This window comes from Mustela nivalis (genome assembly GCF_964662115.1).
Source record: "Mustela nivalis genome assembly, chromosome: 2".
In the NCBI taxonomy this organism is placed as follows: Eukaryota; Metazoa; Chordata; class Mammalia; order Carnivora; family Mustelidae; genus Mustela; species Mustela nivalis.
In genome coordinates this window covers 21,246,545-21,261,027 of record NC_139021.1, presented here as the reverse complement: position 1 = coordinate 21,261,027, position 14,483 = coordinate 21,246,545, and the positions used below count along the sequence as shown (strand labels likewise).

General features: G+C 44.1%; 1 protein-coding gene across 1 annotated transcript in view; it reads right to left on the bottom strand.

Moving 5' to 3' along the window:
* Positions 1-5,820: 5,820 nt before the first annotated feature.
* Positions 5,821-14,483, bottom strand: part of EXT1 (exostosin glycosyltransferase 1) — a 280,466-nt gene continuing 271,803 nt past the window's right edge. Inside the window, exons 9-11 of the mRNA XM_082721794.1 lie at positions 11,722-11,882; positions 9,411-9,582; positions 5,821-6,368 (exon numbers count right to left, since the gene is read on the bottom strand). Coding sequence (XP_082577920.1) covers positions 6,183-6,368; positions 9,411-9,582; positions 11,722-11,882 — 519 coding nt within the window. The 3' untranslated portion in view covers positions 5,821-6,182. The remainder of the gene's footprint in view (positions 6,369-9,410; positions 9,583-11,721; positions 11,883-14,483) is intronic.

The window sequence follows — 14,483 nt, the reverse complement described above, 5'->3', positions numbered from 1 at the left end:
AAGCTGCTTCTCCAACGAGCCTTCTAGTACGTTCTCACACCGGGGATTCGATCATCAGTCACACTTCGAGGCCAGATTCTACATGCAGCGCCGACACGACCCCATTCCAGGGTGGAACCTGGGACCTGGTGAATTCCTTGTTGAAGCTTCTCGGAGGATTTGCCTTGCCCAACCCAACCCTGACTTCTCTTCTCTCTCCCTTGCTTAAGGACAGGGAGTAGGATTTTTTTTTTTTTTTTTTTAATTCTTTTCAATGCACTTCGCACAGGGCTAAGTAGACGGTAGTTGTTGAGAAGATGCTTGCCAATATTCTGAAGTCATTTTACAGATGGACAAACCGAAATACAAAACATAAAGCTTTGATCTGAAAACAAAATCAACACCCGCCCCCGCCCCCCCTCCCCAGTGCAATTTGACGTATTTGCTCCCCTGCAAATAGGTGTCCTTGGTGGCGGATGTTTTTTTTCTAAAATGCCCCAAGAAAGAGGGTGGAAGAGGCCGAGCGAGAGAAGGAGGAGACGCCCCTGGAAGGGAAGGTGGGATGCGGGGTTGGAAAGAAGGTTCGTTACTGGATGAACCTGGCTACCATGGTCCTGATGCTCGGCGCTGCGTGCACACCTGGAACCATTTATAAATTCTTTTGGGAAATGCCAGTCTAATAAATGCTTCGCCAGCCAGTAATTCATGAGCTCTCCACAGTAGCTGAAACCAAAGGGGGGTAATGGCCACAGCTGTCAGGCTCCAGATGCTCTGGGCCCGGCCCAGCCACGCTGTCCCAGCGTCTGTGTGGAGGAACGCTGGGAACTGGGCATGTCACCACCACTCGCCCTGGCCTCCTTCCAACAGCACCAGCTGCATCTGGCCCGGAAGATGGCTGTTGCTGGCAGCACCGAGGTCCCTGCCAGGCTGGGCGCTGGGCGGCATCCAGGTGGGGACAGTTGGACCTGCCCCCAGCACACGTGCTCCCACCTTATTGCCCCCCCCCGCTCCCCAGTGCACAGAATCCCCCTGAGAACGGACCCCTTTTTGTGGTCCACAGAAAAGATGGAATGAGAACCACGCCGATGCAAAGTCACGTCATTTATTAATAATTTCTCTTTTCTCCTTCTTCTATAAATTGGAAGGAAAAAGTCTTTGGTGACACTCGCTATAAAACAGTCTATCTCGAATGGCAAAGCCCAGACAGAAGTTACACAGGTCAGTGAAGTAAATCAAGATCTATGGCTTTGTATTTTCTCGCACACACTCTCTCCAACATACGTCAGGGCTTCCTTGCGCTAAGTAATTAATAGTCTACCACAAATGGGGTAAACACTCGGGAGAAGACCCGTAGGGCTACTACAAAGACAATGGCAGCATATTAGAAAATTGTCCCAGGTGTACATAGGATACAAAACAAGGTATACTTTCTTCTTTTTCTTTTTTGCTTTACAATTTGCCACCTAAAATAGTTCCAGTTTTCGGTGCCTTTCTTCTACCCCTCAAGAACTCCTATACATGTTTTTCTCTCAAAGTAAACATACACGGCTCATTACACGGTACTCATTTGCACGGCCCTAAGTTAGTAATAATTACAACCCAAAGGAAAGGGACCTAGTCCTGTAGGGCAGAGAACTATGGCGGAAATCAAATGACCCTTGAGGCCTAAAAGACAAATGATGACAAAACTAGAATGACTGAAATATTAGCTTGACTTGATTTTAGACAAGGGTGAGACCATGCTAATCAGAGGGCTTCCTGGATGGTTGTTACCTGCCTCTTGTTCCAGACGATAACGCAGACCTCCTCACCTGCTTAACGGGGTGATGGAGGTCCAAATGCGGACAGCCCGTCTCGGCACCCGACGTGAAACACGGTGGGCTTTAATGGCAACTACAGACAAGTCCCTACTGAGGAAAAACCATGATGATACAATTCTTTGATTTCTGGAAAAGGCAAAAAGGGGAGATAGTTTTCGGGAGTCATCTTCATTGTTGAGATTCTGTCGTAAGTAGCAGCCTTTTTAACCAACCACAGCTTCCGGACAGGGTTACTGATGTGATAGGGGAGACTGTGTTCTTAAGAATGCTGGATCTCGTTGTTTAAAAAAAAGTAGACCCGGAGTCGAAAGAAGAATCTAATGTCTGCACACTGAGGTTCTAAGACTGAGGGAGACAAGTTTAGCACCTCTGCTATTCATGCTTATGCACTGAAAAGTCAAAACAGCTTCGTCCCCCTCAAGCATGGCTGAGAAAATGAAGCCGGCAGTAAAAGAACTTTCTTGGTTAAATCTGGCCAAGAATGACAAAGCCATCTGAAAATGGAAACTAGGTAAATAAATTCAGCAACTCAAGGCCTGCTGGACTGGCCACATGTCAATTATATTAACTGTTAGAAGGCAGGGACATTTTTATTTAAGAGTTCATGGTCAGAACTGGTCCTTTTTTTTTTTTTTTTTTTTTTAAAGATTTTATTTATTTGACAGAGAGAGATCACAAGTAGGCAGAGAGGCAGTCAGAGAGAGAGGAAGCAGGCTCCCTGCTGAGCAGAGAACCCGATGTGGGGCTCGATCCCAGGACCCTGGGATCATGACCTGAGCCGAAGGCAGAGGCCGTAACCCACTGAGCCACCCAGGCGCCCCAGAACTGGTCTTTTAAAACCAGAGCTCTCAGACACCAGAGGGAACGCAAGACACCTTCAGGCCTGGTAGCTTGCCTTGGTTTTGGCATCCTTAATTCAGCCTGTCCGGCAAGAGTCTTAGATTCTCACCCGGCAGAGCGCTCTGTCTTCTCCCCACTCCTGGCCTTCACACCGGCTTGATTAAAATTTCATTAGTTCTTTAATCAAGAGCTCACATTGAAAGGAAAAAAAAAGGCAGTATATGGGTCTGTTCCTATTCATTCATCTCACCGCCAATTAAAGTTAAGTAACCTTTCTGAAAGGCCACTGGCATAAAAGTCCTTCAAGTGACCAGGTATCCAGAACCACAAAAATAAAGGCTAACCTCACTGGAAAGGAACCCCACCCCCCCCGGAATTACTCCAAAAGGAACACGGAAGGAAGCAACCGAGACTGGTCCTTCTCTGAGCATCATGTGTAAGAAGAAATGAACCTATGGTGCACCTAAGATTCCAGGTAGGAGAGATTTCACTTTCTTCTGAAGCATCCTTTGACAAGTGGGCTGCTCTGCCCAGCGGTGTGATCTTCTGGGACATGACCACAAGGATGACTTCACGGGCTTTGCTCTACAACCCCCATCTTGGTTTTCAACCAAGGGTGTCTACTCCATGGATAGCAAACTTGATTTGATATTTATAAGCCTTTTTTTTTTTTATAAATACATAAGCCAGCTTTAAAAAATGATTAAGATCCTATGTACTAACGTAGAGCTAGAAAAAGATGGTTGCATAGAAATCGTTATAGAGACTAGTCCTCTGTGGAGTTTCTGCATATAATTCGTCACAGGGTTGGCACCGCACTCTCTGGCCGTGGCTTCTTCCCAATTCATGTTGGCCCACTTAGGGACACCTGGTTATCATTAAACTTGACTGAGCGATAACTCATGACACCCCACAGAGATGGTTCTGATTTGTCAACTTGCTTCAGTGAAACAGAACTCTTGCCCAAGTGAATTAAAATTACATCTCACTATTGGGCCTCACGGATGTGCTAAGCATTGTTCAATTCCCAGCTGTATGTTCCAAATGGGAAAAGAACACACCAGCTAGCATCCCAGAGAGATTTGCTCAGACAATGACATGAAATGAAACCATGGAGATTTAAAGTGACTGAGTTGTCAGATCCTGTTCTCATTTATAATTACCTTTTTTTTCTTTCTTTCACGTTAACACACACTGTTTATGGAGAATATGCCCTGTGAGCTTTGTGACAGGTAAATCTGGCAAAGCGGTTCCCCTGAATCTATTCATGTGACTGACTGGTACAATTAGGGACACAGCTCTGCCAGCCAAGTGACAACAGGTGTTTCAAAGTTGGCTTGGGGGTTGAACAAAACGTTGCATTCACATTTTTGCAAAGGAGGAAGATATGAGAATATTTTGGCAGTCCTAAAAAATTAAATACAAACTTGCAAAGACCAGATGAATGAGGATTCATTGCTAAGCCTTGAAGTCACTGGGAGCTGCAGCTTAAAGGACATCGAACCCATCAGACTGGGCCTTTCAGAGGAAGAAACCAGTGCAAGGACCATAGACCTAAGAATTCTTTTTCAACAGATACCTAAGAGGGAATCACAGCCACTTAGAAGAAAATATCCTGTGTTCAAGAGTGGGCTAAGGCTGCGTCACATTGGAGGACAGAGAGCCTTTGAGAACTGTTTTGAGTCACGAGGCTGCAGAGAACAGCCCCCCTTTGAGCCCCCTTGCCCATACACCACTCCTAGCGGTATCAGGATGTGCAGGCTGGCCCTCGCTCTGTACACAGGCAGCACCGTGTCACCTCTCCGGACCTCTGAAACACCCAGTTTCTCTCCTGTCCACGGGGCTCTTCCTCCTTGCTCCCTTGCCAGTCCCTTTCCCTTCCAGACGTCTCTAAAGCAAGATGAGTTCAAGTTTCCTGGATTTATGGCACCCATTGACCTGAGCCAGGCACTTGGAGTGATTTGAACACAATTCTGTGATGGAATTTTCTTCCCAGCCAACACTAGAAATACATTTATAAGCTCTATGAGAGTTTAGGGGGAAAAAAAATCCTAAAGTGCTTCTTGTTTATTCAGAATAAGAGATAGTAGAACCCACTAATGTACCTCCTCTCTGCTCTCTCTCGTCTCTTCCAAGTAGAAAAAGGCATTTAGTATCAGAAATCTTTATCTTTTACAAGGGAGTTAAGGGATATTTGTGTGTGTGTGTGTGTGTGTGTGTGTGTGTGTGTGTGTATTTTTTTTTTTTTTCCTGTTTATACTTGCAGTTTTACAATCATCAGAAACTCAAAGCAGCCTTTTTAGGGATAGAAATTTTCTTTTTAACAAGAAGCACAACAGGGCTTCTCCAAAGATTTAAAAATTAAAGCGAAAGAAAACGGTAGTCACATTTGTTTCTGATTCTTTTGTTTGCCAAGATCTTGCTGGAAACAAGCCTTGAACCAAAGTGGTCTCAGGATTCCAGTGGCGAGGTCCACCCTTGGGGACTTCTCAGCAATGCTCGCACTCAACAGGGAGAATTTCTACGTGAGTACTGCTTTCTCAACAGAGAAGCCTCTGAAACTCGAAGTTTGCACAAAGATGAAGAGCTTGTCTCATGACTCCTGGTCTGCCACCGACAGCTTCACGGTCCCTCTGTCTCTAAACCAAAGCCTTCCGCCAGCGCTGAGCAGCCCTGTGCCAATGGTTCAAGGCATAATGGAGCCCACATCCCTGAAGAGCCTTGGGTTTCTGCTGTGGGTAGATACCTCCACCTCACTAAAATGCTGGTGGGTTTTCTGGATGTTTCCTTGTGTAAACGGAACATTCTTAATCAACCTAGTGTCTTCTTAGTCCTAACTCTTCCCCACCGCCCCACAAGGCAAAAGATGATCCCACCTGTCTCTCTGAGACATAAAGTTTTCTGCTACCCCTGTCTACCTGGAGGTCATAACACCTTCTCTCATGCAGCAACATATTAGAGACAGAAATTCAAATGGGTCTGCAAATTCAAAGTGGCAAAGTGGAACAAAGTGCCCTTGTCTTAACTTATGCCTGGTCATTTCTTGACACTGGGTGGAGTGACTTCCTGGGTCTTCCATGAAGGCTGAGCATCTGTAGCCGCAGGAGACCCGGCATGACCAATGGCAAGGGTATTTGTGGGAAGAAGAGGAGCAGCTTTGAAATATTCACAACCAACACAATTTTGATTAAAGAAAGAACTCTGGTTTTTAATAGTTTTGATCATTAAAAAAGTTTAAACCTGCATAGCAATCATTTCAAAAATAATTATTTAATGTTCCATAATTAAACTGTACACAACCTAGTCTTGGGACATAGAAGCCAGTGAGGTGAGTTTGGAGCAGTCCTGTGCAGTCCCCGGAGCCAGGAGTCGAATTTTCATTGGCCTATTTTTTTCTTCTTCTTTTTTTGTCATTCTGTTCATCTTAGATTATTTGGATACTTGGCACAATCTGGCTCCGCTGCTGAGCAGATCTGCACTGGGAAGAGAGAGCAGCTTGACCCCGTCCCTTCTCGCTTCCCCTCCCCCACTTGGCTGGATTCCTCAAAGTCGCTCAATGTCTCGATATTTCTTCCTCAGAATAGAGACCTGGTCTTTAAAGAGGACAGGGTCGAGCCTCATCTGCGAGTGGATCAGCGGCATGTAGCCAAACCAGCTGGCAAACGTATTCATGCAGCTCTGTCGCTGGGCAAAGTGGTCAGGGTCAGCCCAGCGGGAAGCCCGAGAAGTCTGGGGAAAGGGAGACAAACCAGGAAGACAATGAGAGATGTGCAAGGTACGATGCGAACGCTGCAGATAACCAAAGTCAGGTTCAAGGGCAAGCGGCAGAGCTCGGGGTCTGGACCGACCTTCCCAGGCACAGGGGAAGACGCGAGCACCAATCGGGAGTTTCAGCCTTGCCAGGTTTTCCCAAGATACGCTACATTCCTTGACGTTAAAAACATACAAACAAAGCTCCACACTGACTGATTCTCCAGTCTGGGAATGATTTACGAGTTGAGCCTCAACTCCTAGGGTCAGTACACATAAAACTTCTCTTTGTACCTGTGAACAAATACTATGACTCACAATGTGTTTATGGTTCGAAGACAGTTTTCTAAAACCTTCCGGTTTACTTGGTTGATTCTGGGTAAGCAGAAATGATGGCTACCATCTCTTTAGCTCTCTGTGTTTGCCTTAAGGCTGGTTAAATATTTTGAGATCGTGTAGAAGACACTGCATTAAAAGAAAGCCTTAAATAACTTGAGTGCTGAACTTTAAATAAGCATCATGTCGTTCAAACCACATTTTTATGAAATAAAGAAAAAGGAAGCTACCTGATTTGGGGGGAAACCCCCCCCCCCAGACTCCTTTATCAATAGGCAACTGTACAATGATGTTTATATGCATGTGTGTGTGTTCAAGGTGTTTTTATTCTCATGCACTGTTAGAAAATGCTTTCATAGGAAGGTACATTTCACTGTGCGAATCACTCAGAGTCACTTAAAAACCGTTAAGTGTCAACATGCTTGAAGGGAACCACTGAAGGCAAATACGAATGTCAAGTTACCTCTGAGCAGCAGAATAACAAACAAAACACTGCTTGTCAAGTGCTTCCGTGAAGCTCGTTTGAGCCTCATCACAGCCACCTGGTCAAGTGACCGCCCCAGTGGGCTAACACTATCCCCATCGCACAGACGAGGAAGCAGGTGCCAGGAACTTACTTTACTCTTATTTAAGGCTAGAAAGGGGGCAGAGCATAGGTTCCATCCTTTACCGTTCATACTAAGAGAATGCTACTTGGTAAGCCAGAGGAAGTTCTTAATTAAGCTAACCAGATGAGTGTGTATCAGAGCACACAGTCCCAAAGGGACCTCATTTTGTTCCTAAGTTGGTATGGGGCCAGGCTCCCTATCCACAGGCAAGTGCACACATATGCAAATGGACCAGTGTCAAGAGTTTACGCTTATCCTTATTCTCTTTTACAGATGGGGGGAAAAAAGAAAAAGAATTTTGAATCATCCGAGGATCATTTTTTGCCTGTAGATTTTAACGTTTATTTTGGGTCAACCAATGCATGAGAGAAGATATATTTCCCACGTAATAAAAACATAGTCTTATTGCACAGGATCTCCTTTAGCCAGTCATACATCATCCATGCATAACAGAAAAGTGGGGTACATACAGTACATATCTAACTAGACACATCGAGTTACATCTAAGGCTAAATTTAGGTTTGTCCCCAAATATGTGAAATACTGGTTTGGTAGAATTGGGCAAATCTATGAAAACAATATAGAATAAATTCCTGAGGAACCATGTGTTATCAGAGTTTCACTCTGATAACTGTATTAAAAGAAATGAGTGTATAACCTCAGGGAAGTTCACAGAACTCTCTGAGCAAACAATATTAAAGGAATGCTGCATCCTTAAATGACACAGAGAAAAATGTCTTGGCACACAGTAGCCACTCAATACATCTTGCTTGAGTTGGAATAGTCTGTTAGCCTTAAAGGTGAAAAATTCTTGTAAATCTTCTTGCCTGTTCTATTAGTAGTTAGAGGGAAATAAAATTTTCCACTAGACTCATTGCTCAGTAAGGACAGCAGCTCTGTTATAACCAGCATCTGGGCCAGGGCCCCATAATCCGTACCCGTTTGTAAACACTGAATTAGGAAATTCTCTAAACTTAAGATCCTGCAAGATTTCTGCTCTTCCTAAATTTAGTGAATGAAAATCCGTCAATTGTGTTAACATGAGGTCTGGTTAAGTTTCCCTTTGCCAAAGCTAGATCTGATCATGATTTTCAATAATGACTAGAACAAGGCACATGGAAAACCCCAAAGAACTAAACTGATTAAACCCTCAAGTACGTCCTTCCGGGCTGACTCGAATGCTGCTGCATTCTCCATGATTTAACTTGGGTGGATCTAAACGGTCTACAGGTTTTTTATGTCTTCTTATATAGAAGCAAGCTTTGTCCAAGATGAATGAAGGTGGCTGAGCCTCGGCATACCCAGATCAGCCTGATACAGGAGTGGGGGTATAAAATAAGGAGCAGAGGAAGGAACAGAGCCTGGAATTCAACTCCCACTTCTGTCTCTAATACTAAATGACTTACAGTATATATGTTTCAATTCTTACTTTTAAAAGAGAAACCTCTTTTATGAGTTTTCTTACTCATAAAATGAGAAAGTTGGATTAGATTTCCTTGCCAAATGTCTTTAGTACGAAACCTACGTGACAACAATATTTTACTTTCATACAAGTTTTGATACTTGTACAAGTTTTGATACTTTGGTATCGCAACCCTGTCAGGTCAATTTTTACCATGTCCATTTTGCAGATGAGCTCACTCATCAGGGGGTAGCCGACTTGTGTATACTCCTCTGTGCTAGTTCTAGGGGAAAATCAAGGACTGTGATTCCTGGTCCGTCACCAACATGCTCACCCAACTCAAGAGGCAACCACCAGAAGACTGTCTTGAGGACAATACTATGAGCTCTTCACCAAATCAAGCCCCTACAATAAATTCACGTAAATTCTTTGTAGGTCTTACATTCTGGAGAAGGTTGATATTGCTCATGCCACATGAGAGCTTTTACATTCTCGACAGCAAGATACCCTTAACTTACATCTTCCCAATCATCCATGTGCCAAACATATCTCCCTTGGGGCTTTTAGATATTTCTTAAAATTCCCTCATTTTCCTTCCTAGAGGAGCAGTGAACCCTCCTTACCTCAGGCTGAACCACCCTCGAGCAAAGCAGGGAAGGAGAGTTCTAGTCTTACCTGCCCCATCATTGTCTCCTTATACTGCTTCTTTTGGGTGACTTTGATTGGAGGCAATTTTGTCACAGCAGACACCAGGAAATTCATGAGAATGTCCTCACAGTTGGCCAGTTGGTCCACCATGTTCTTTAGGCTGGCTGGCAGGTAATGGGTGTACAGGTAGTGATAATATCTGTAAAAGTCAGACAGGTTTCAGAGGTGTCCGTTATTGTATAATCACAGGCGGTCTTCTTTGGCAGGAAACCTATACTTATTGTTTGATTCCCTAAACACATCATGGATGATGATGGCCACAGCCATCACTTATCTGGTCTGTACTATATGCCAGGTGATGTTCGAAACTGCTTTGCAAGGAATGTCCCCTATAATCCCCACAAGGAACCTATGATACAGGTACTATAATTATCCTTGCTTTGCAGATAAGTAAAGAAGGCACAAGAGGGCCACACAAATGGAGATACTGGTTGGCCAGCCCGACTTCAGTATCAGCATGGTTGGTCAGAAACCGAGAAGTTACTTACATGTAATCGGTATATCCTAACTACTGGCTTAATCAAACCATATTCAATACTACCCTATACTATACTATTCCACTTCTGTGGGCTATAAACCATATTACTTTTATACTGTTAGAGCAAAACCCTAGTTAATCTGATGGTCAATCATTATGGAGGACCCAAAATTAAGTTGAATTAGTTCTTACTCTACTCTCTCTCTCTTTTTTAAGAGGGAACATAATAGCATTTACTTATAGGAAAAATAACTTGAAGGAATCACATTTACAGAGTGTTAGTGGCAGAGAAGAAAGGGGAAACAATTCACTTTTAAAAGGTAGCGTCTTAAGATCAAGATTCAACCCACCTAAATGCTTATTCCTTATACATTCCAACTCTGTCCCTGAGATAGCAAGATTCTCTATTCTTTACTAAAAAAGACTAGGCAGAAGAATGGATGAACATGACTGAGTCAGTACCGCTAACCATCTACACTCACTAATTTGGCAGTCTTACCCAAGTTCCCTGGCTTTAAACACCAAATATATTCCAACAACTCCCAAGTGTGTATCTCCAATCCTGCTGTTTTTCCAACATACCCTTTCGGATGTCTCAACATGCCCAAGACTGAATTCCTGTATTTTCCCGAATACCTAAATCCACCCATAAGGGCTTTCCCCATCTCTGGATGGCCTCTCTATCCTTCCAGTTCCTTAGGTCAAAAACAAAACAAAACAAAACCAAAAAAACCCTGAACCATCAAACTCTGTATCCAATCTGTTAGAGCATCTTCAAAACACGCCACAATCCGATCACTACTTACCACTTCTGGCTCCCAGGTGCCATCATCTTTTGCCTAGATCTCAATCACATCCTAATAGGTCTCCCTGCTTCTACACTGCCCCCCCATATAGTCTGCTCTCAACACAGCACCCAGCGTGGATCCCTAAAATATAAAAAAGATGTCTCCACTCTGCTCAGAGCCCTATACTGGCTCCCACGGCACTCCAAGGGGAGTGAAGTCGTCACCATGGGCAGCGAGGTCCTGCCATGTGGGGCCCCATGACCCCGCTCTCCCGCTTTCCGCTCATTCCACTCTCGGCACATTGGTGCTTCCTGCTGTTCCTCCAGCCCTCTGGTTCAGGGCATTTATCCAACAGTATGGCTCCGCTGTTCGCTATGCTAGAGCACTCTTCCTACAAAAATCCTCCTGGATGATTTCCTCTCCTTCTTTCAAGTCTCTGTTCTGATCTCACCTGTTCAGTAGGGGTTACTGGCACCCTCACACCTCCCCTTTACCTTCACCATTCATGATCCTTGACCTGCTCGACTTTGCCTTTCTGCTCTATAACTCACCCCCTTAACTTATTACAGAATTATTATGAATATCGTGTCCTTCCCTTGTTGGAATGGACAACCCACTTAGGCAAAAAAAAAAAAAAAAAAAAAAAATTTTTTTTAAACTCTATGGTAAATCCCAAGCACTTAGAATAACGCCCGGGGCTGCACAATGAAGTATGTCCTTTTGTTGCTGTTATTCTCAATGTTCAGTTACTCGATACACGTGAGTGTGTCCAACTCCAGACAACCTGAAGATGTTTCTCTACCATTATTTCTGGAAATGCGTGAGCCAGGGGGTTTTATTGGTTTCAAAGACACATGCTGGCCACCCTGACAGAGCGTGAACAGCGATGCAAACTAATTTCTGTTAATGCTGTAAAGGAGCCTTGGCCCAAGGTCCTCTTTATGCAACAGCCAGAAGCTACGAGAGAAGGAGCTAGGTAAAAGTCGACCCGCGGGACATCTGAACTCCTCACTTGTGGTAAATAGCAGCTCCCGTCAACACCATGGAGTAGTCGTTCGTCCACTTGGACGTGTACCCCCACCGCTCCTTAGAGTTATCCCAGAAATGGCTGCGCGCGGGGTACCCCACGATCCGCTCGGGGAAGGTCTGCCACACGGTGAAGGCAAAATCCACCTGCAGGCAGAACACAAGCCAAACAAGCAATCAACAGTGTTAACAAATGTCAACAAAACATTACCTTCCCCCTGCTAATTCGTGATGCGAAATCCCAGGACTGTTGCGAAACATTAATTCCGTGTATTCATCAGCAAATTAAACTGACTGCTTGACATTTTGCCCCGTAATTATGTACATTTTAATGTTTTCTGTTGAAGAAACTTCAGATTAGTGTAGAAACGAAAGAAGAAAAGAAACTGCTGATATGTCCTTTAGAATCTAGTTTGTTCAAGCAAAAACACAAGTCGAAAAAGCAGTTGCTGGCTTCCCCTCCTTCCCCTCCGGGGTGCACGTGACCGCTGATTCACGCGAGGCACAAACGCATCTGTTTTATAAACGGGAGATTTCCTATGTACATCCAGAGCGTGAACAGACAGCAGGCGGCATGACTAGCATACAGCAAAGCTGAAGTGACTAAAATAAAAGCATCCTTTTAAGAGCAAGAGAAAAGACGTTTAAAAACCACACAAGTTCGAACAGGAATTCAGAGCAGCTATCGTAACGTTGGAAGATGCTCAGTAAAAAGGAGATCTACAAAAAGCGTCCACGATGAAAAATCACGAAGAGTAAGTGGGGAAGAGACCAAGCAAAGCCACACGATTATTTTATTTTTTAAAAAAAGATTTTATGTATTTATTTGAGAGAGTGAGTGTGCGAGCGAGAGAGCACAAGCATAGGGAGCGATGGAGGGAGAGGGAGAAACAGGCTTCCCACTGAGCAGGGAGCCCAGTGCAGGGCTCGATCTCAGGACCTGGGATCATCACCCGAGACGAAGGCAGATGCCTAACTGACTGAGCCACCCAGGTGCCCCAACACGAGATTATTTTAAAGGCAATGCAGGTAAGTGACTGTCCAGTGCTTATAAGAACCCAAAGTAGGTACTTCTCAAGCTGCTCAAAAAATGACATTTATAATTAGCAAATAATCTGTTTTCAAATATGCGAGCAAATTTTGGACTTGCTGTGATTGATGAATGACAAAGAAGTACACAGTAAGTAAAACAGAAACAAAACAGTGAAGAGTAAAACAGTAACAATGCAATCATAGAATGCTCATATTCATGTATGTAATACTCTGGTTACAGTACTTAAACATCTTAACTCGTGTACTCCTCACAATATAAGCCTGTGAAGTAGGTAATTTTATAGTCTCAATGTACAGAGAGGGAAGCTAAGGCATATGGAGGTTTAAGTGACTTTCCTGAGCTAGTTAAGTGGCAGAGTCAAGATTTAAACCAAGCCACCTGGCTTCAAAGTTGGCACATACTGTGACCGCAGTTTCCATATTAACTGTTGCTACAGTACCGAGAACAACTGAACTCTTATACAGGTTACACATTCAGGCTGCCAACTTCCTTATCTCTTCTCCATAAGCAATGCAGATGGAAATTTCATTTATTCCATAAATATTCCCAGTTGTGGCGCGTGATGGTGGATGAGAACATAGTGATGGTGCCAAGTCCGGTTCCTACCTCCCAGAGGTTGAAAAACAATAACCATTGGTGACAGCCAACAGTGAAAACCCCCCAGGTTCTATTAACTGACAAATACATAAACCAACCATGGTATGTCCATATGATGAAGTATCATTCGGCTCCAAGAAGCAATGAAATACTGAGAATACGGGATGAGCAGTGCAAACAGCATGCTGAAGGAAACCACCCACAAAAGGCCACATGTTGTAGAAAATGCCCAGGAGAAGGGAATCCGTGGAGACAAAAACAACAACAACAAAAAAAAAACGGATGCGCGGTTCTAAAAGCTAGGGAGGGACTGATGAGTGGATGTGGGTCTCCTTTTAGGGTGATGAAAATGTTTTTGAATAAGACAGAACTAATGACTGCCCATCATCGTGAATGCAGTAAATGTCACTCAATTATTCGCTTTAAGATGGTTAATTTCATGTTGTGAATGTCACCTCAATTAAAAGAACGAAGCAAATCAGCCAAGATCACTGGTCCCCAAGCTTTCACCATTTGCACAACATCATTCCGTTTTTGCCACATTCCCACACCATACAATCAGTTCTTTCCTATTGTTCTTTCAACTCCCCATGTTTGCCCCCCCCACCCCCATTAGCCTCATCCTAGGTAAACCTGTCAGTGAAACCACAGGTTTGGTTGCTGGCTATATTGTTTTCTAACAAACAGTAAATATAATCGCTGAAATAAGCTTGTGATGACCCATGCAAAACTATGGGGCACACACCATCCTTCAGGAGCCCTGGCCTGAGGGATCTGTGAGAAGGTCCTTTTATCTCTGAATCCTTTGGGTCTAGAAGTCACTGTTTTTGTGAACAGTCACATATTCAAATTTTTATGAAAATTTAATTTGGCCCTCTAACTCAAGATAAGAGAGCCTTAAGACTATAGCTTGCCCTCCTCCCAAATGGAAACATTCAGAAAAAAGGTAGGGTGTTGGAAAATACGTTAAGGAAATCTGTTGGGGGGCACCCAAGTGGCTCAGTGGGTTAAAGCCTCTGCCTTCGGCTCAGGTCATGATCTCAGGGTCCTGGGATCGAGCCCCCGCATCGGGCTCTCTGCTCAGCGGGGAGCCTGCT